Raw genomic sequence first — 21,726 nt, forward strand, 5'->3', positions numbered from 1 at the left:
GCTCTTGGGCTCTACCCAAAAGGTCTCATGCCAATGGAGATATCTTTTTCTTATAAACCCATGATCTTTCCCATATATTTTCAATGTGGAACTATGTTTGCAAACTTGCATCCCAACAATCCCCCCTCAAACAAAGGACCACAGGATCTCCCTCAAGTATTGGGTCACTCTTGACCTACTCAGGGCCTCCCCTCGAGCATCGGGTCACTCTTGACCTACACAGGGCTTCCCCTCAAGCATTAGGTCATTGACCTGCTCAGGGCCTCCCTATTTCGTTCAAGGTTTCACCCCACATGGTTCAATTTTAGATCATGGCTCCGGCTTATGCTTCTTCCAGCGGTTAGTCCAGTGAAGAGCGACCTCGCTCTAATACCAATTGTAAGATTGAAAAGAATTTAGATATCTCTACAATCATATGATATTATCCACTTTGGGCCTAAGCCCTCATGATTTTGCTCTTGGACTCTACCCAAAAGGCTTCATACTAATGGAGATATCTTTTTCTTATAAACTCATTATCTTTCCCATATATTTTTAATATGGGACTATGTTTGTAAGTTTGTATCCCAACAGAGATTTACTCAGAAATTAGCTCAGCAACCTCTAGATGGAAAAGGGAGAAAAAGTGGCACAACTACATGCCAAGTTAGAGGAGCTCTGATACCAATTATTGGATCAGGTGGACTGGATAGGGGGGGGTGAATAGACGACTTGCAATTTAAAATTATAATTTGTCTTGCTTCTATCTTAGCAAGAACACACAAATTAATTAAGCAGAAATAACATAAAAGAAATAAGAGGCTAGGAATTACTTGGTTATAGCATGGGTGGTTATTAATCTAAGACAGTAAAAATCTCACTAAAAAGAACTCTCTCTTCAATTAAGATCGGAGGTGGAGTAGCCCTTTACAACAGTTGCACGTACAAGAAATGAATGCACACCTATTCTTAAACTTCTGTATTCATTTCTTGTACTCTCAACTGTTGTAAGGGACTACTTCGTCTTCGATCTTGATCAAAGAAGGAATTCTTTTTAGTGAGCTTTCTACTATCTTAGATCAATAACCATCCAGGTTATAACTAAGTAATTCTTGGTCTCTTATTTCTTTTATGTTATTTTTGCTTAATTAATTTGTGTGTTATTGCTAAGATAAAAGTAACAAAAATTGTAATTTCAAATTTGTGTGTTATTTTTGCTTAATTAATTTGTGTGTTATTACCGATCCAACAATTAGGTAACAAGAAGTCCTAACTGGAAGTTAGCCAGGTGAGAAGTTTACCGAGTTACTAGTTCTAACTAAGATTAGACAAGGAAAAAGTCTTAACTGGAGGTTAGGTAATGGGAAATCTTAATTGCAAGTTAGGCAGGTGAAAAGTCTACTAAGTGACTAGTCTTAATTGGAGGTTAGACAATGAAAAGTCCTAACTGAAAGTTAGGCAGGTGAGAAGTCTACCGAGTGACTAGCTCAAACTGGAGGTTAGGAAAGGGGGAGTCCTAGAGGGGCTAGGAAAGTGAAAGTCTATGTGACTCAAAGGTTTATCGGACACTTGGTGTAGAAACTTTGGTAGGTTAAGGTTGATCGGGTGTTAGACAACGAGAAGTCCCAACGAGTCATTGATAACTGGATGTTAGGCAAAGGAACCTTAAACTCGGATTCCAAGTGTTAGGGTTGGGTAATCGATTAACCAAAGTGATCAATCAGGATAATCTATTAGGGACTTTTTCGTGAGAGCACAGTGAGGATAGGAATCGATTGGGCACCAATCGATTTAGGCAATCGATTAGCAAAGGTTTTTGCGATAGCAAAGGAAGTGTTGGAATCGATTGGGGCAATCAATTCAAGCTTTACCAATCAATTGGAGGCATTTTCGTGTGAGAACATAAAGCCTTGGAATTGATTGGGGCAATCGATTGAGAATATGCCAATCGATTAGGATAATCATTAGGCAGTGTTTTCACCAGAATAGAAGTTTCTGAATCGATTGGGCTAATCAATTATAAGCTTTCTAAATCGATTAGTATGACTCACCAATTGATTAGTCGGGCGAAAAGGAGTCATTCTACAGGTTTTGAACAGTTGGCATGACAATCGATTAGGAATGAGGTCAATTGATTAGGAGGCTTTAAAAAAATGATAATCCCAATTAGCCTCATTGACTATCCCTAGGGTGACCGGCCCAGCCCCACGAAAGTTTCCACCGTCCACTAGGGTAAATCGGGAAGCGCGCGCGGCAGCCAACCCAGACGCCCAGCATCCTTTGATTGCTCTCCCCATTTGGAGGAAAATTCCTACAAATACGCCGTAGCTGGGGATCGAACCGCGGGTGCCTGGGTGACAATCTGGATATCCTACCGCGACACCATGCCCCGAGGACGATTAGGAGGCTTTTAAAGAACCTTAGAAAAGAGGTGTTCATGGACATTTGAAAAAGCCAGTTCTTGAGAAGTTTGAAGTGAAGTATTGTTGTATTTCCAACTGATTGAGAGACATTTTCAACAACGAGATAGCAAGCTAAGCAAAATTTCATTATTGTAAATTCATTTTCAATTTCCTTTGTATTTGCTTTTGCTCTTCTTGTTGTATTCTTGTGTTCGAGTTTATACGAGGTTTTCCCACCTCCGAAAAGTTTCCAAGAATGAGTCATTTATAGTGGAGTTGTAAGTGTAAGGAGTGAATTCTTAGATTAGTCACCTTAAGGAGGTTATTACCAAGTAAAATCAAAGGAATTAAATTAGTATTGTAGAGTCTTCGCTTCAAGTTTCCACTGCAAATCAAGTTCGGAGAAGCTAAGCGAGCTATTCACTCTTCTAACTCATACGTGTCCTAACAAATTTTAATTTTTTGACAATGAGGTATGAATCAATCAGTCAAAATGGCAGTGAAACTTTGATATTAATTTTTTTAATAAGTTTGATGGTTGGCGATCAATTGTACCCCTCATCCCCATATGACTACACCACTGACTATGATCATAATAAAATTACTCTAATTTATCGAGATATAATGGATAGATCATTATTACATTAAAAATACTCAAAACTAACTTAATTACATTACTTAAACTTAATCAACTTAAAACTATTAAAGAAATTAAACTAAATCAACTTTAAACTATTAAAGAATTTATAATAGTAGATGTTATAAGTTATAACAGTTAATTTAGATTAAATTAGGGACACTTTAATTAAATTTGAATAATTTTAACTAAATTAATAAAAAAAGTATTTTAATTTAATAATATTTCATGTATCATAATTTTCAAATGCACAAGTATTTAGACATACTATTAAAACACTGAAATAAAGGATTTTCAGATAAAAAATATTATAAGTGTTATTTCAATATTTAAAAAAAAATATCTTTTTGACAAAAATAAGAGTAAAGGGTATTTTTTTATTTTTACCCTAAAAAAATTTACAATGGGTAACAAATGGGCCTGCAGCAGCGTGGATTAGTTTAGAAAATTCTTATGTCATTTTTCAAGTATATACCAAAATTAATTTTGGAGCAAATATATTTTTCAGAAACAATCTATTGGCTAACGTATCCTGCGCGCTGTTTTGTAGCGATACCTGTGCCCCGCCCAGGACGCTTTTGCCCTTCCGCCGTTTCCTCTTTTTTTCTAACGAGGAAATCGAAGTGGAAAGAAGGGAAACGATCTATTCCAAAACCCTACGATTGCGATCGAGCGGTTCCTGGACCGTTGGTGTCAAACACGCACGGTATGCCTCCTGCCCTTTTCGATTGCTTCTTTCTTTTAGATTCCGCCTTCTGTTTCGGTTTTTCTCTTGATTTCTCAACAAAACAATAAATAAATTTCAAAAACTGTGGTTTGTCACTTATTTCGTTTTGTCCTGCAGATATTTCTATGTTATTGTTACAATAAATTAGGCTCTTTGTGGATTGCTTACTAAGGCGATTGTTCGATTCTGAGATTTTAGAATCGCTCCCAAGAGTTTTCAAACAAAAATGTTCAATTTAGTCATTTGGATTGAGTTGTTCTGATTGAAGCACTGTTTGTCTGGATGTGGCGTATTATGCATGTTGATGCACGGCTTATCTGAATTTATGTGTAGTTCATTTGGTGTTTATGTCAACAAAAATTTGTCACCTTTCTCCTTTTTTGGAAATTTGGTGAAGCGATCAAAGACAAACCGAGTGACTTTTGCGACGGATCTGAATTTTTATTTTTTATTTTTTAACACCTCTGAAAAAAATGGAGAATTTTTCTGTTCGGATTTGAACTGATAGTTTAGTCTCTTTTTTCCCCCTGTTTTAACTAGATTGCAGTTATGTTTGGTCATTTTGTAGAAGGCAAATAGGAGTTAAACCACAGGAATGTCTGCATTCAATTCTGCAGTTCCAAGTCCTAGACTGAATGTTTCATCGCCCTTAGGTTTGAAAGTTACACCTGATGCACCAAGAAGAAGGTTGACTTCAGAAACTCTAAAGGGGGGAGGAATTAGTGGGAGCAATCCTAATACTGTGAATGACCTTCAGGACAAAATTATGGTGCAGTCGTTACATGATAGATCCAAACATATGGCAGAATTGAAGAGAGAGTTGTTTGTTTCAGCACTTGGTTCAGGCCATAGGAAATTGAGATCCAAACCAGAGAAGCCCAAGTGGCAATTTTATCTAAGCTTTTTCTTCAAGATTTGCTTGCTATTAGCGGCCATTTTATGGCTTGGTTTGTTGATATGGAAATGGAGAAATATGATTAAATATAGCAAGGGATTATATGATTTTGACAGCGATGGCAGGTTAACAGAAGTGGAAGCATCCTTGAAAAACACTGCAAGAAGGTTGCAGGATCAGTTAGATGTCGTTGACAAAAAAATTGGGACTGAGGCAGAGGTTGCAAAGAAGGAGCTGAATAAGCACGTGGAAGAGACAGATTTGCTCTCTGAGAAGAAGTTGAAGTGGTTGGTCTCTCTAACTGATGACTTGGACAAATCACTTTCAGAGATAAAAGCCACGGGATTCTTGTCAAAGGAAGAGTTACAGATATTTTCTAACAAGTTTAAAGACAAAGAAAAATGCTCGGGTAGCACTCATGAAATATTGGATGATATTAGAAAATTTGCTAAAGAGATAGTTGAAAAGGAGATTGAGAAGCATGCAGCTGATGGGTTAGGAAGGGTTGATTATGCTTTGGCTTCTGGGGGTGCAAAGGTAATTAATCATTCAAAGCCCTACCTTGTTGGTAAGTCTAGCAGCTGGCTGGCTTTTGGAAATTCCTTCAATCGAGTTCACCCTGACCCTAATGCTAAGAAAATGCTTGAACCAAGTTTTGGGGAGCCTGGACAGTGCTTTGCTTTGCATGGCAACAATGGCTTTGTCGAGATTAGGCTTAGAACTGGAATTGTCCCACAGGCAGTAACACTTGAGCATGTCTCCAAGGTAATGTTTTTTATTCTGCAACCTCTTTTGCTGATATCCATGTATTCAATTATCTGAATCCAATCAGAAAAAGCATTATGTTTTTCATATTGGTTATCCTTTACTTCTAAGAAGTAATGGAGTGTGCATATGATATATGAGAAAACTAACAAGATCCTATTATGTTTAGCCTGTTCAATTCTTGCTTGTTTCATGCTTAGAGGGAGTTTAATTTGAGTTGTGGGATTGACAAGATGATCTCGTGGAACTGTATTGTGGCGTGTAATTCCTATAATTAAATTGCAAAACATGTGGAGATAGAATTAGGAATGACAACAAGGTAGGGTCATATTGGTTTGTGTTCAAACTATCCTCACTCTACCCCGCCCCTGGTCTATCAATTTAACATGGTACCTGCCCTGTTAAAAAAGCTGACTTTTTTTTCTCCAACATGGCCCATAGACTTTTTTACTAACTTTGGGCCATTGACTCTTTTACTAACTTTGCACTATCTTTGATAGTTGATAAATATAAATTTGATGAAATCAATTTTTTTTTCATTAAGAAAAATATTTATATCAGATCACACTAAGTACAGTAAGCTCTCTCTTGGTTTTCATTCTTGTACCTTTAGAATCATCAACACATAAGTTTACAGATCAGCAAAAGCGTATGTAAACTGATAAAATATTTATGTTGCTCTGTTCAAGTATGTTCTCTATTCCTATGTTTTAGTTCTCTCTTGTGTTTTTCTTAAGTTGTCTGGCTTTCTTGCATTGCCTTCTGGTTTATTATGCTTTTAGTTGACTAGCGAACTAACAAACCTGGATTTCACAATGCAAAGATGGTAGCTTATGATCGGTTGAGTGCTCCAAAAGATTGCACAGTTACAGCATGGTCTGAAGGGCCTGGCAGTGATCCATCGAATGGTTCGGAGAAGAAGTTCGTCCTGGCTGAATTCTCATATAACCTGGAAAAGAGTAATGCGCAGACATTTTACATTCAAACTGCTGTTTCAGAACTTGTCAATGTTGTCCGGCTTGATTTCTCCTCGAACCATGGGAGCTCAACTCATACATGTATTTATCGGTTTAGGGTGCATGGTTCTGAGCCCACTTCCTTAAATGTGTCAGCTGAAGGCAAAGAGAAGTACTAAAGTGTGAGTCATTTTTGCCAACTCAGGATTTGTACAATGGATGACGATGTTCCATTGAAGTGGATGTTTTTCTCAAATACTGCACAGTTCTTCCTAGGTCAGGTTCGAGCAATTGTCTTTCCACAGGCTCTACTTGGTGGTTCTCAAGGTGGTAAAATAGCTAGCAGATTAACAGCCGCAAGTCGCAACTCCACGAGTTTTGTAATAAGGAAAAAGAAATTTCCTGCTGCTAAAGGGAAAAAAAACTTGTTGGAAATGTCATCTTGATATCACAGGACAGTTTATTATTATTTATTTATTTTTGAGTTGGTATCAAATATTCAAGTTATGCTGGTTAATCCTTGGGTTTTCGATCGCGGATGGTTTGTTAATCAAATGTTTGTCCATTCTAAAAAATATATTTGCTAATTTTTTAAAATTAGAATTTAATTTTTATAAATTAAATATTTTTATATGCTTACGTGGGCCGGGTTAGGATTGGGCTCGGCTTGCCACGAGAGCAGGTCCAGCATGGTCTGTGGGATGGGTTGGGCTTGGGCAACCATATTTTTATATAAAATATTAATATTTAATCGTTTAATAAACATATTGCTTCCAATAATATTTTTTAAATTATATTTTATTAAATTTTGCTAATTTTAAAAATAATTAAATAATTAACTTTTTTTTTTTTAAAAAAAAGGTTCATCTGAATTCAACCTAGGCTTGGGCTCATGTAGGGGAAGTTTGGATCGTGCTCAATTAACCGTTAATTGATCCAGAATGGAGTTGATTAGGCATAACTAATCACACTGTGACACGCACTTAAGAATGTTTTAGCAAGTGGCAGATACCCCCACCTACTTTGAGCAAGATATTATGGTGTTATTTGTTTTATAATTTTTGAAAATTTTATTTTAAACAATAAATTCTGAAAGTTAAAAAATAAATACTTATAATAGATTTTTAACATATTTAAAAAATTAATGACGTGATAAAGCATTTATTTTTAAAATAACATTTCTTTTTATTTTTTATAAATGATAAATTTAAATAGGAAATTTTCAATTATTGTTAAACATTCTATTTTTCTTCTTAAAAATGATTGTTTGAACTGCAAAAGTTCATTTTATGGGAAAAGAAATCAGAGCGGATTGGTGTGCATCTTAGCTGCTGCGCTTTCAGATTCTGGAAGGATTGTCCTAAGAATAATAATGATAAAATAAAAAGAAAAAAAAATGTCAGATATATACCTACGAAAGATACTGGTAACTCTGGTATTCGAACATGTGAAGTCATCGTCTTAATTAGCCCCTTTCTCCTAATATATGAAAGGAGATACAACATTAAGGTCAGACATCATAGTATTCGACCATTTAAATGATAATAAAAGATGAATACGTTCACCCCCAACGTCCCTGTCAATCCGTCTCAATATCAACATGGAAGAGATAAATCACGAACAACTACTAGTCATGGAAATAATGACTACTAACACATAAAAGAGACATTACCTCAATTATATTGAGATTCAAACCCCAGACCTGATGCTGACAATTTGTTTTACTCGAACATTTAAATGACTACAGAGATGATGGTCCCAGGCCAAGCTGTTTTATTCAAATCCAAGACTAACATCGTACCAACAGCAAACATGAATGCAAGTATCTAGAGAGAGAGCACAAATATTGCACATGCTACAAAAAGTTATTTCCTTTGATCTTTAAATAGAAAAAGGAGAATCTAGACAATGCTCATGACATCCCCTCTCAAGCAATGTACCTTAATCGTGCACCAGGAAGAGCTTTGCTAAGCTGCTTCTGCTCCTTGTCGCACTTGTGCCTCTGATAATTGCCACATTCTCTACCCAGACAAAGATATGGCAGATAGCCATGCATGAAAAGGTCCGGGTTTTTTTATCCTGGAAATTCAAGTGTCAAGTTGAATGCAACATCAGAAAGGCTGCCATTGAGACAATAAATGGCACAACAATTCAAATGCTGTTCGAAATTATCATCATTAGTCGAAACAAATTCCAGAATCAACAGTGGTGGCCATTAAAAAAACTGATATTACTATGAATTTAGTTCTTTCTAATAATCTTAGCTAACGTCTATCTTTGTTATCCATTGTATTATCTGTTTCTCAGAGTTAATAATAGTAGAGCCTGCTCTGCTATGACATCTCCCTGTCGATCTGAAATCTGTAGTGATTCTTTATATATATATATATATATATATATATATATATGCACAAGGAGTTTACAATTGGTTATTCGTAATTATCACATCTCAAGATTACCAGAACTAATTCAGGTAGAGGAACTGTTTTCTGCTTCAGAATTCAGCAAATGACTCAGATGTTTGTATAATGCTTTCCACTTCCATATACTGATGCCATTAATTCAGGTTGAAATTTTACCATTATATACACATGCAGCATTAATCTTGGCCTTCATGCTCCATTATCTCTGAACATGAATAATTTAAAATTTTTTGCTGCCAACATTCTTTCCCTAGTCAGTTACTATAGATCTAGGCATTTGAAACAGATTTCAAGACTAACACACTCATCACTCGGGCATACTCTTGGAATATAGTAAGATTATACTTACAAGTAAATATCATTTGTATCAATCTCCCTGAAGAGGTTGATATAAAAACGGAAGCCATCAGGACTAACATCTCTGCATACAAGGCCTGAAAACACTTAAAGCAGGTAAATGTTAGTATTCATAGTATACAAACAACATAAAAAACAATATCAGTTTCTCAAACCTATGCTTTCAGCAGTCAGCAGTTGTTCTTTGGCAAGAGCAGGTGCAATTCCTAAGGTCAAAGCAGCGTCACTCGGGCTTATTCCTGTTCTAAGTGCCTCTGGCTTTTGTGCAAGGGAAACTATCCTTGCAAAGACCTATATGTAATATTGAAACAATGAATGAATACACACACACACACACACACACACACAAGGATATTAAAAGCAAATTAATTCATAAAATTTTGTAGATCTCATGCTGAAAGATCTCTGTTCATACTTGGCGGATACCTCTGTTCCTTCATCTTAAATATATAAATAAAGCAAGTGAAAAGTTTTTTTTTTAAATAATATCTTATGAAGTGATACCAAATTACAAGATAATCAAGCATATATATTGGCATAAGGAATGGATCTATCATGAGAAGTCAAAAATTACACCACTATCAAACTTCCTAAGCATTACAGAGCTTGAATATGCATAAAAGAATAGCAGAAAAGAATAAAAAACATGTTATACCTCTTCATCCCTCTGAGCTTTATTCTGAATAACCATTACACCACTATCAAACTTCCTAAGCATTACAGAGCTGCTAATAAAAACAAATGTTTGTTAAAAGAACAGAAGAAAAGAATTATATAGCAGCTGACTCAAAAGTAGCATAATGATCGCAAAAAATCATCTGATGGAGTAGGGTTTCTTAATTCCTACAGTTACTAATAGGAAAATCTAGTCCATCAGTACTAAAACCTGAAAGAAATGAATGCTTTTATAGAACATACACATCAAATTTCTCCCAAAGGGTGCAAGCTTGCAGAAGATCCTCAGGTGAAATCAGTGCTGGAAAAGTAGGATTTTAACTTCAGAAAATGGGCTGCTTGAGAATAACATATTAAAAGTTTAGTACATATACCAGTTCCTCTAGCACGATTATATAAACAATAGACATCTATCAATGCAATCATTCCTCCAGCCTTCTCAAGTGGCAGCTTAACAAAATCTGCAAGCTAAAAGCCATGTGACATCTTAGAAATTATATAGCAAGCAACTTGTCCCAACATTAACAACAACAACAACCAAGTCTTATCCCAACATTAACTGTAATAAAATTACAAATTATTATATGATTGAGTATGACAGATAACACTTCTTGACACAGTCAAACAGTAGATTTAGAATCTCCATCAGATACTGGTCTGGAATGTGATGGGTATCCAGCTGAAGTTTTGAGTCTTTTGACAGGAAAACAATCTATAACGCTTGACGCAATCCTAAATAAAAAATTCAAAAATAAATTGACAGATCATCATTTGTGGTGCAAGTTGTACCGATCCATTCTTGGACCATATTAACTACCATACCATGGAGTGGCACATACTGATTGAGACCTAATACTAATGTATCAAAAAGAAAACCTACTAATCAAAAAGATTTCTCTCTCCCAGCCTTTGATTATTAATCACACATTAGTCAACTTTGGCATTGTATTCAAACAAGTTTGCACCCACAAAAATTTGGACTAGCAAGCACATGACATGCTAATTATAATTAGACAATATAGTATACTGTTACCTCCCGAGCAAGTTGTTGATGGTACAAAGCACCAGCCGATTCCTTTGTAACTGGAGATGCAATACCAACACTTAAAAGCCAATCTTGCATGTCTTGCTTAGAACCCATCTCTTCTTCATTAGGGTTTCCCTGAGCACTTGGACCTGATAATAACTTCAGCCTCATTTTCTCAGCCAGTTGCACCATTTCCTTAGCCTTACTCTGCAAAATATCAAATTGTTGAATAATTCAGCCATCTCTTCAAGGGGAAAAAATTCTCAGAAAAAGATTATATGCATTTGCACCATTTAACTAAATTTTATACACCAAAATAACCAAGGATTATTCATATGAGCAATTTAAAGTAGAAGAATTTTTTATCTTTTTTCTAATGGACAGTGTGTAGACTGTAGAGCAGATTGAGGATATCTGTGTTTCAAGCTCTTCAATATGTGCCTGATCACATTTATTTCTTAATTTTTAAAGCAATGGAGATGAAGCTATAAATGACATGAATGCAAGATATCTTGCAAAACCGAATGGTATTTTACATCTCATATAATGGTTGTCTTCAGTAGCTTTCTAATATTACAAAGCCCACAAATTTAGCAGTACAACATATTTGTCAACCAAGTTAAGTTCATTTCCCGGTGGACCAGGGAAAAGAGCAAGGAAATGCATACTTTCAGATTAGGCTCTCAACTCACAAGATTGTGATCCTAGAAAACATGGACAAATGCTTGCATCCCAAGGTCAACAAAAGGGTGAACATACCAGTATGGAAAAAATTAAAACCATAAGTGATTCTGCAAGAAAACAAAAAAGTAGAGCCCCAAAAGAATTCACTTAAAATTAAGAAACTGTTTATCATAGTTGACTTAAGACTTCATGTCTTAACCAGATTAGGTTGGAAATCTCGCTATGTAGGTTGGGCTCCTGATGCATCTGGGGCTGTTTCCCTCTAGCATTGTTGTGCTGTCTCCTAAACCCTTGGTTCTCAATGAGAAATTATGCCTCATATGCGCATCAGCCCACGAATCTACATAGCACCAGGAATCCATAGAAGAATATAATGACACAAATTCAATATTTACCTAACCGAGAAATGGGCAATTCTATAATGTTAATGTGCTTCTGTAATACTTTAGGGTCCATACAAGTAGAATGCATCTGTAACGACCCAATTTTCCTCATTAGGAGTTCTAAAAGTTCTTAAAAATATTTAGAAATATTTTATAAATATTCTAGAGATTTTTAAAAATTTTTAGAGTATTTTTATGTAATTTTTGGAGGTCGTTTGGTATTTTTACTAAACGAAGGAAGTTTTGACAAAAAAATGTCCAAGCCGAGAATTGAACCCACGACCTTTGACTCGGTCAAAACCCGGCTGACCAGGTGAGCAAATAGATTTTTCTATTTAGAAAAGATAGCGAATTTATTTAAGATAGTTAACAGAATATTGGATTATAAAAGGGATAAGTTGATCTTGGATTTGTCTGTTTAGAAAAGATAGCGAATTTATTTAAGATAGTTAACAGAATATTATAAAAGGGATAAGTTGATGTTGGATTTGTCTGTTTAGAAAAGGTAGCGAATTTATTTAAAGAGTTAACAGAAATATTAAGTTATAAAAAGGGATAAGTTGATGCTCTGTTTTCCCGTGACTTAAACCATTCTCTCCTTCTCTTCTGCGTACGATGGCGGAGCTCGGGCAGAAAATGAAAGGGAGTTAGGGCATCATCTCCGGTGGTCGGCCAAGGTCCTAGAAGCCCTTTTTGTTCGGTTGTGAGTCCAAGAATCAAGGTAAGTGCTTCTCACCTGCAGTAGGAGTAGTTTCGGACCTTTGTTCTTCTTGAATTCGAAGCATAAGAAGCGCTTATAGTACAGATTTTTAATTAAGCCTATAGTGCAGATTTTAATTAAGCTTATAATGCAGATTTTTATGTAGAGCTTATATTGCAGATTTTAATTAAGCGCTTATAGTGCAGATTTTTAATTAAGCCTATAGTGCAGATTTTAATTAAGCTTATAATGCAGATTTTTATGTAGAGCTTATATTGCAGATTTTAATTAAGCTTATAGTGCAGATTTTTAATTAAGCCTATAGTGCAGATTTTAATTAAACTTATAATGCAGATTTTTATGTAAGCTTATAGTGCATATTTTAATTAAGCCTATAGTGCAAATTTTAATTAAGCTTATAGTGCAGATTTTTAATTAAGCTTATAGTGAAAATTTTAATTAAGTTTATAGGTGCAGATTTTAATTAAGCCTATAGTGCAGATTTCAATCAAGCTTATAGTGCAGATGTTTATGTAAACTTATAGTGCAGATTTTAATTAAGCTTGTAGTGCAGATTTCTTAGAGCTTAAAATGCAGATTTCTTTAGATCAGATTTCTTTAGAGCTTGTAGTGCAGATTTCTTAAGAGCTTATGGTGCAGATTTCTTTAAAGTTTATAGTGCAGATTTTTGGTGGAACTTATAATGCAGTTTTTAAAGAAAAAGATTATAGTGCAGTTTGGTTAAGTATTATAGTGCAAAATTTATGTTTGCATAGTATGCAGAAATAGTGTAGCATAGAATGCAGAATCTTGATTAGAATAGTATGCAGAATTTTGATTAGCATAGTATGTAGATTTTTGTTTATGCATTTCAAAGTTAGAATTTGTTTAAACATTTCAGTTTTTAAAGAAGCATTCTTTTATTAGAAGTATTAACAAGTATAAGAAAGATAAAGAAAAGAAAGAAAAAGGCCAAGGCCTTAAGTAGATCCCAAAGTCAAGACTTTAGGAATTTTGACACACAAGGTGCTCGTTAAAATGCCGAGGCATTATATATTAGAAGTATTAAAAGATAACAAGTATTGTACTTTTATGGCACTGTGCTGGACTCTCAGTTGTCCTTGGGTTGGGCTCCCATAGTCGTCCCTAGGTTTAGATAACCTAGTAGTAACGGCACGACCGACGGTCGACGGTCGACGACCAGAGGGTCGCCAAATGGGCCGCCAAATGGACCGCCAAATGGGTCGGGTCGTTACAATAGTAACCCTACTAGATTCGGGACCAGCTATCTCGGGTCTAGTTAGGGATGCGCGCATAGCAAGTACAGTTGTCGGGCCCAAGAAGAAAGTTGATTATTATTTTGAAGTATTAAAGTATAAGTTTTCAAACAAAAGAAATAAGCTTCACATAAGTTTAAAATTCAGCAAGTTTAGCTTTCTTATATACTGACATGTTGTTTAGATTTGCTTACATGTTTAGTATTTCAGTATGCTATGTTTCGTTTGCTATTAGATGAGCATTCAGTTTCTAGATTTCTTTCAGCTTACATGCATACTCGAGTTTTGTGAGTTAGATAGCGCTTACTAAGCAATTTTGCTTATAGATGCATTTCCTCTTACTGCAGATAAAGGAAAGGAAAAGCTATAGTAAAGGAAGGCGACAAGGAGGTGCGGATGGATGTGTGATGCCTGGACTATAGAAGCCTTGGGATTTAGCATAAGAATTTATTAACAAAGAGTTGAGTAGAATGTATTAGATGAGTCATTTAGTCTTCCGCTGCTAGTTAATTGTATGTTTTGAGTTCTCCGAGAGTTTTAAGAATTTTTATCAACATGTGAACAAGGATAGTTAAGTAAAGTTAGTAGTCCAGTAGCCCTCCGCCCTCTCAGACCAGTAGTGAGGAGGGTGGGGTGTTACAGCATCTACAAGAATATGGATTTGATATTGTTTCTGGACTTAAGAGAAAGTGGAGTATAGAAGAGTTAAGAGAATGCGGAGTATACAAGAGTTAACATGGTGCTTTTCATGAGTATACAAGTGTTTTTTTTGGTCTGGGAGAAGTATCTTAGGAAGGGGCAAATTGTGGAAGTAATCAATAGATAGCATAGCAAGTCTCTGTACAATTTGACAAGATACTCGCTTTCTTCAGTAAAAAATAAAATAGATGTAAACTTAGTCTTCATGCTCAACCAATCTTCCTTATAAGGGAAAAAAATTGTATTTAAGTTAGTTCATAATTTAGTGATCATAATTGAAGGAAATAAATAGTAAGTTTCCCTTAAAATGATGATTCGGCAACCCTACAACAACATCAAAATGCATGTTGACGACGTGTTAGTAGAAATATATAACAAAAGGGAACCTGAAATGGTTCCTTTGTTGCATTTGACCTCTTGTAAGACTTTAAAAAATAGTGTTGGATAGTAGTTGTATAGACTAGAATATCACCTAAAATATCTTAGATGAACTAAAGTAAACATCCTTTAGACAGACAAGACTGTATCTCTTCTGATTCTACATGTTCACGGTATTTTTTTCCTCCATTTACCATTTTCCTCTTATTCTGTTTCATGAATTGAACCTGCAGTTTGTTGTTATCCTCTAACAGCTCTGAGTTGTTCTTTTGTCATATTTGGTCCTAAAACTATGCTTGAAGATTTTCAAGAAGTACAACATGAGCTCTTATCAAGGAAACAATCAGAGTTATCAAACAGTGAGAGAAATAAACCATTCATAGCAATATTTGACAAAGATGCAGATTGGAAAATCCACATGGGTATAGGATTGCTTTGTCCCGATTTCAGATCAGGATATTGGATCAAACTCTTTGAATTGGGAGACTAAAGTGAACTATGCAGATAAGGAGACTGGATATCACTGTATTTATTGGTATATTAGGTCAGAGTATTGGTATAGAACAGACTGGATCAGTTTATGTAGATTAGGAATCATGTTGGACTATGTAAAGTTGCAGAAGATCAAGCTGTGTGGATGTAGAGATCAAAACTGAGTTATGGATGGAAACAAAGGAGGCAAAGAACAGATACCTGCCACAAATAGGTGCCAACTATCTTACAAAATACTAACAGTATCATTTGAGAATCATTCACGTAACTAACCAACTGGCATAGATTCTGACAAACACAGCAAGTCAATTATAGGGGAAATGCTACAAATAGAAATCTAGATTCCATGGGTAATCTTAAGTTCAACAAAATACTTATTGAGATTTGGATCAGACGTGAGCATTGGAGGGAGGGATGTGCAGACCAATCAGGGTTGTCAGGAATCTGTACTCGTGACTGACATTCAACTAGAAGAGGTAGAAGCATAGTGGATGGCTTGAAGTCAGTGTGATATCAAATTCCAAAGATGCAATATTTGATTTCAACAGAACGTTAAAGGAAAGAGTTTATTAACAAGCATAGCAAGAATGAGTAACGGTTAGTGTCCATACGATGCATCAACAAGTAACAAATACGAGCAAAGGCATTCTCCTGCTGCCAGATAATCTCACATCAGTGCAGTTGCTAAAGATTGAAAACATAAGATTTTGTTGTACTTCAAATTGACAAAAAATAACTACTGCAATATTGTTGAGCAAGCAATAGTGGTTGATATATATATATAAAGAGAGAGTAAGAAATAACCATCAGAGCGTTGAGATCCTGGAAGGCCTCCTGTAAGCTTTTATCTGTGCTCTCCCACAATTCTTGCTCTTTTCTCAAAATCCCTGATACCCCGACCACTGGCATTCTCACCCTAGCCGCCGCTGTGGTGGTCGAAGTTCCCGCCGATACTGATTCCAAATCCCTCTTTTCCGCCTCCACTGAAACTTCCCACTGCCTCGATCGCAGCACCTCCAATAGCCGGCCGTAGAACACATCAGGATCGTTCTTCCCTCTCAGCACCACTGTAATCATCTCGGAACGAGTGCCGCCCGCGACTACCCTCCCATCAGGCGACGCCGAGACCTGGATGCGGATCCTGGGGCTAGCGAACATGCTGCGGATGGACTTCTTAGGGGGGTAGGCGTGGACGACGGCAGCGAAGGGGAGAGCAAATCCAGAGGAGGAGGTCTCGTCAATCCATAGGAGGCGGTGGGAAGTGAGGACGAGGAGTCCAGAGAGGAGAGGAGAGAGGGAGGGGTTCTCCCCGGGCTCGAGGTCGACGGCGGGGAGGAGGCAGCGCTCGACCTCGCCAGGGACGAAGACCGGGCGGCCGGAGGCGGTGAGTGATACCGGAGGCAGCCAATTAACCGCCATTTCAGCGACGGCCGGCGCGAAGGTGGTATTCCTAAATCCCGAGACGATCGGAGTTGGAGATCGCCTTCGGTGTTTCGATTTTTTTTTTTTTTTTGAGAAATTTTAAAATGCCATGAAATTTAGCTACTTTTTATAAATATCCATCAAGATTTCAATACTGTCAAAGTCTATATTATCTAAAGAAAGTCGAAAGAAGCAACAATTTTATTAAAAATATATATATATAATTTTTAAATAATCTAATTTTTGCTTACTGAGTCATGTAGTTAACTTTGTTAAATACCTAAATCACAAATCCTACTTTTAAAATTACTAAATCAAGTATCTAATACCTATTTTATAGCTTCATATTTATCTCAATTAGTTTCATGTCATTATGAGTTCTCAAAGTCCATCAGCTAATTTCAACATTTTTTTCTTTTTAAAATGATTAAAATTTTAATTTGTCTTTAAACAATTATTACTTTCATATATTATGTTAAATTGATGTTTGAGAACATGAATATAATCTGAAAAACTGAATGAATACATAAAATTTGATTTCATATCATTTTGAGCTCTTTAGGTCCATTGGCTGATTTCTATCGAAACTAGTTAATGGACCTAAACAGCTCAAAATGATATGAAATCAAGTTCTATGTGTTCGTCTAGTTCTCTTAATTATATATATGCACTGACATATTAATTTGATATAATATATTGAGAACAATGATTTTTTGAACATGAATGTGTCTGAAATATCTAATTTGTATTAAAAAAATTAATACATTTAATATATTGAGTCAAATTGATATTTGAGAGGTTAGATATAATTAAGAGAACTAGAGTAACACATATAACTTGATTTCATGTCATTCTAAGCTCTCTAGGTTTATCTGCCGATTTTACCTAAAATCGGTTGAAATCAACTAATGGACATAAAGAACTTAGAATGACATGGAATTATGTCTTATATGTTTATCTAGTTCTCCTGATTTTATTCATTTTCTCAAACATTAATTTATATAATATATTGAATGAAATCGTGTTAAAAAAATCACTGCTCTCAATATATTACGTCAAATTGATGTTTGAGGGTATAAATATAATCAAGAAAACTAGGTGGACACATAGAACTTGGTTACATAATATTCTGAGCTCTCTAGGTCTTTTAGCCGATTTTGGACAAAATTGGTGATCTTGTCCGAGAGTCGAGGCAATGGATACTGGGGGACGTGACACTCCTGTTGACCGTGCGTGGACTTCGAGCTAGAGAGACCTGCAACCATAGGAACGTCAGTGTCGAGCCAGGGAGGGGTTCCCGACGATGACTCTCTGACGCTCAAGTCGGACATCGGTGATGTGGGGGCAAGGAAGCAGAGTAACAAAGTAACAGTGTGGCTATAGTAAAAATTAGCATACCTCTGTTGAAGCTTAGGACCCTTTATATAGGGCTCCGGGGGCGCGCATGCATACTCCTTGAGACATACACGCTTCTCAAAGCTTCTCCTAAAAAGATATGTCAGGAAAGTGTTCCTGACACCATACTTTAACGACCCGAGCATATCTCTGACGTGACAGTGGAAGCTTCCGTCATACGATCCACTGCTTGACCATTCCGCCGACCATGCCGTCTATCGATGGCACTGACTCCCAGAAGGATATCACAGATCCTTCTTTTGTCCGTTATTGGGCCGAGCAGGTGAGCCGTTCGGCAAACTGGCAGCTATCCGAATGTATGTCACAAATAAACTCCCAAATTAATGTAATAATCAAAAACCCACAACTACACAAGGAAATGTTTTAGTATAAGGGCGGAGTAGAATTTTTCGAGGATTATGCTAGCATTGTGCTTATCTTGGATTTAGAACACTCTTTTTGGATTTTCTAATTATGAAATGTGGTTTGGCATTAAAATAAAATATTAAACTAGAAATTAAATTACAAACACTACAACTATCCTACTGCAGAAATAAATCCTTACTTGACAAGAAATCAAACACCTCAAACCACATTTGCATTGGATGGAACTCAACCAAATTGCAATAATCAAAACTCACAAATTCTAAATTAATCTAAAAACAATCTAGGATGCTGATACTAAACTAAAAGCAATTAATCAAAACTAAAATCTGCTTGACTAAAAGTAGACATCTAATAAAAACTCAAGTGCATAATTCAATTAAACAAATGCAGAATCAACATTTAGCTTAAGCTTGACACTACTCCTAGCTAATTAAACCAAAACCTACTTGATCTATTAAGCTAACTAATATCATCAACTAATTAATTGCTAAAACAGAAATTGCCAAACAAGAATTGAGAGAACAAAAACTGCAGTAGTAATATTAAGCAAAACAGAGCAGAACAGAATTGTTATGAACAGAATTGTGCAGTAAAAAGAAATATCAGCAAATCTACACTATAAAATGACAAATTCAGATTCAAATTGCAGAAACAGGAAATCTACGCTAAGAATCAAACTGCAAATAAGCTAAACATCCGTACAACCCAAATCTCAGACCAATTCGTCTTCTCCTTGCCGTCACACAAAGAATCACAGAGAACGCTCCAACAAGTGTTGGAATGGCGCCCTCTAGCTCCAAGCTCAACGTAGATTCACTCAATTAACTATAGAAATCTTCAACGGTTCAGGATTCGGAAATTGTTCACTGTCGCACGCTGGATTTCTAGCGCTGGAATCACAAAACTGGAAGGGAAACTACGAACGATGGATTGTTGTCGAAAATGGACCAGGATCACCGGAGGAACGCCGCCGATGATACTATGAAGGAATGGGAACTCAAACCAGAAGAACGCCGCCGGTCTGATGAGAAAATCGCGATCCACAAATACAGTGTTCCACCCACAAAATCCACTCGTTGGTGACACCCGATGGTCGAAACTAGTCGCCGGAAGCTGAGAACCTCCATGCCGATGAAGATGAGTTGGTTTACAGATCTGGATGTAGAGAGGAGCAAGCGATCACATCGAGAGAAACGACACGATGAACAGTAGCGCAAGCTCATTGTTCATCGTGCCAAATTTTGATTTTATACTTAGGGTTTTAGCTCAAATGTGATCTAGGTTTGGTTCTGGACTCCATTTGATTGGGTGAACCAAGCCTCCACTTGAATCATGAATCCATTAGTACCCTACAAGACCAAATTCACATAATGAGGAGTACATCATGCATTAGAAAGAAAAACATTATAAAGCTCATAAAAAACCTTGTTTGGGAAATATGATTATAATTGGAAATTAAAATATGCAAATGTATAAAGAACACCACATATTAACCCAAAAGTAATGTATCTAATCATAGCTTATCAAATCCCCCATACTTATTCTTGCGCGCCTCGTGCAAGTGAGCTAACTAAAATAACAACTAAGATGATACCTCCTTCTCCTAACTATTCTAGATCATGTTCAAAAGATAGTAAAAGGAAGTTACCTGAAATTATCAAGTTCCATAAACTCAAACATTCCTGCACTCTATTCTTACCTTGGTTCAACACTTAATAATTTCATCCTTCATGAATAAATGAGAATGATAATATTTCTAATTCTCACAAGGTAATTTGAAGTGGCTCTCATCCTAATCTCAATTCTTACAATGGTAGAGATCACTCAAGCTACTCATAGCAAAACCACTACCATAAGCTTGCTTGTCATCTAATTTTTATCTCCATCACAGATATCAAGATGCACAATTATGAAATTTACAAACTTTGTATAGGAGAACAAAATCAGATGTGAATGAAAGAATTAATGCTGAGAAGGCAAATAAAAAGCAAAATTTTCAAGGATAAGTAGAAGACATGGAACCAGGACATTATGTAATGATGCATTCCGACCAAGCATGAAATTCTGCATTTATCATTTCACTGCATCTTGTTACCGATTTAATCTGAAAACATACTAATAAGCACTCGTCCTATAATTCCCACTTCATTTCTAGCATTCAGTTTATCCATTCAGTGCAGATTAGATAGCCTTATATTTTTTTCTCTTATCTTCAAATCCTCAATTACAGAACCAATCTCTCTTCCTCTTGTTTCAATTAGTAACTAAAATTCTGTTCTGCACATTCTTAGCTGCAGATTATTCAAAATTCCCAATCGAATATGAGATTCCTTGATTTGGTTCATCACATTCTCTTAATTACATCCATTCCTTATCAACAACATCAAAATCCTGATAACTTATAGCTTTTGTACAGTGGTAATATGAATCTGTTCTTTAGTTTGCTGATTTTGTTTCAATACATTTCAGCTAAATTTTCCTAGCTAGTAAGCCTTGGAAGATAGTACATTTTATAATGAATCAAGATGACTTAAATTCCATTCATTTCAGATTTGAATAGCAAGAAAACTTGGCACAAATCAGCAAATTACCTATGGCACAAAACTGGACTACATTAAAATCAGGATTCACCTCCACTTGTAGCTGCACACTTCTCTCTTTCATTTATTTTTTTTTAATTTTTTTTACATCCTCTTCTGCACTTGATCATCAGTAAGACTTAACCTCTTTTCTTGCAATGACACAAAAATTTAGCTTGAATTTTAACTTCCTGCTGGTTCAATCACAGTCCAATACCAAAGCTGCAGATTTGGTTCAGTCTTCAGTTTTCATATTTGTTTTCCTGTTTTGTATCAAATTTCTTGTCTAAAAGTCTTGTAAACTCTGGAGAAGAAAGATAACCATTTATCGATACTAAATTAGCAGCTGAGTTTCAAATTTTTCATAAACTAAAGGCCTTGAACTCCAATTTGCATAGCAAATTGCTGATTTCAGTTTCTTCTTCATATTCTAGACTTTGCATCAATTTGCCACTGTTTTATCCACAAAAAATTCCAATACTTCTTC

General features: G+C 35.9%; 2 protein-coding genes across 4 annotated transcripts; one reads left to right on the forward strand and one right to left on the reverse strand.

Annotated features, from left to right (window-relative positions):
- The first annotated feature begins 3,604 nt into the window (after positions 1-3,604).
- On the forward strand, positions 3,605-6,878 carry LOC122030320 (SUN domain-containing protein 1-like). Of its 3 annotated transcripts, XM_042589523.1 has the most exons (4): positions 3,624-3,724; positions 4,293-5,405; positions 6,229-6,364; positions 6,480-6,878. In XM_042589523.1, exons 2-4 carry the CDS (start codon positions 4,341-4,343, stop codon positions 6,506-6,508), a joined length of 1,230 nt encoding a protein of 409 aa, XP_042445457.1. In that variant the 5' UTR covers positions 3,624-3,724; positions 4,293-4,340; the 3' UTR covers positions 6,509-6,878. The 3 variants fall into 3 exon arrangements, with proteins under 3 accessions (XP_042445456.1, XP_042445457.1, XP_042445455.1); XM_042589522.1 differs by having other exon boundaries at positions 3,605-3,724; positions 4,314-5,405; positions 6,229-6,878; XM_042589521.1 differs by having other exon boundaries at positions 6,229-6,878.
- Positions 6,879-8,020: 1,142 nt separating this feature from the next.
- On the reverse strand, positions 8,021-16,981 carry LOC122029979 (vacuolar protein sorting-associated protein 36-like). Its single transcript, XM_042589122.1, has 8 exons — positions 16,261-16,981; positions 10,850-11,050; positions 10,191-10,284; positions 10,060-10,117; positions 9,797-9,866; positions 9,297-9,432; positions 9,134-9,218; positions 8,021-8,440 (listed from the first exon to the last, which is right to left on the reverse strand). Exons 1-8 carry the CDS (start codon positions 16,873-16,875, stop codon positions 8,383-8,385), a joined length of 1,317 nt encoding a protein of 438 aa, XP_042445056.1. The 5' UTR covers positions 16,876-16,981; the 3' UTR covers positions 8,021-8,382.
- Positions 16,982-21,726: the final 4,745 nt, after the last annotated feature.

This window comes from Zingiber officinale, chromosome 10B, assembly GCF_018446385.1.
Source record: "Zingiber officinale cultivar Zhangliang chromosome 10B, Zo_v1.1, whole genome shotgun sequence".
In the NCBI taxonomy this organism is placed as follows: domain Eukaryota; kingdom Viridiplantae; phylum Streptophyta; class Magnoliopsida; order Zingiberales; family Zingiberaceae; genus Zingiber; species Zingiber officinale.

Excerpts from the sequence above, each read along its gene's own strand:
- LOC122030320 (XM_042589522.1), top strand. The coding sequence starts at position 4,341 with ATGTCTGCATTCAATTCTGCAGTTCCAAGTCCTAGACTGAATGTTTCA. Across the intron at positions 5,406-6,228 it reads CACTTGAGCATGTCTCCAAG|ATGGTAGCTTATGATCGGTT; the intron begins GTAATGTTTTTT and ends CACAATGCAAAG.
- LOC122029979 (XM_042589122.1), bottom strand. The coding sequence starts at position 16,875 with ATGGCGGTTAATTGGCTGCCTCCGGTATCACTCACCGCCTCCGGCCGC. Across the intron at positions 11,051-16,260 it reads AGGATCTCAACGCTCTGATG|AGTAAGGCTAAGGAAATGGT; the intron begins GTTATTTCTTAC and ends GATATTTTGCAG. Across the intron at positions 9,219-9,296 it reads GCTGACTGCTGAAAGCATAG|GCCTTGTATGCAGAGATGTT; the intron begins GTTTGAGAAACT and ends AAGTGTTTTCAG.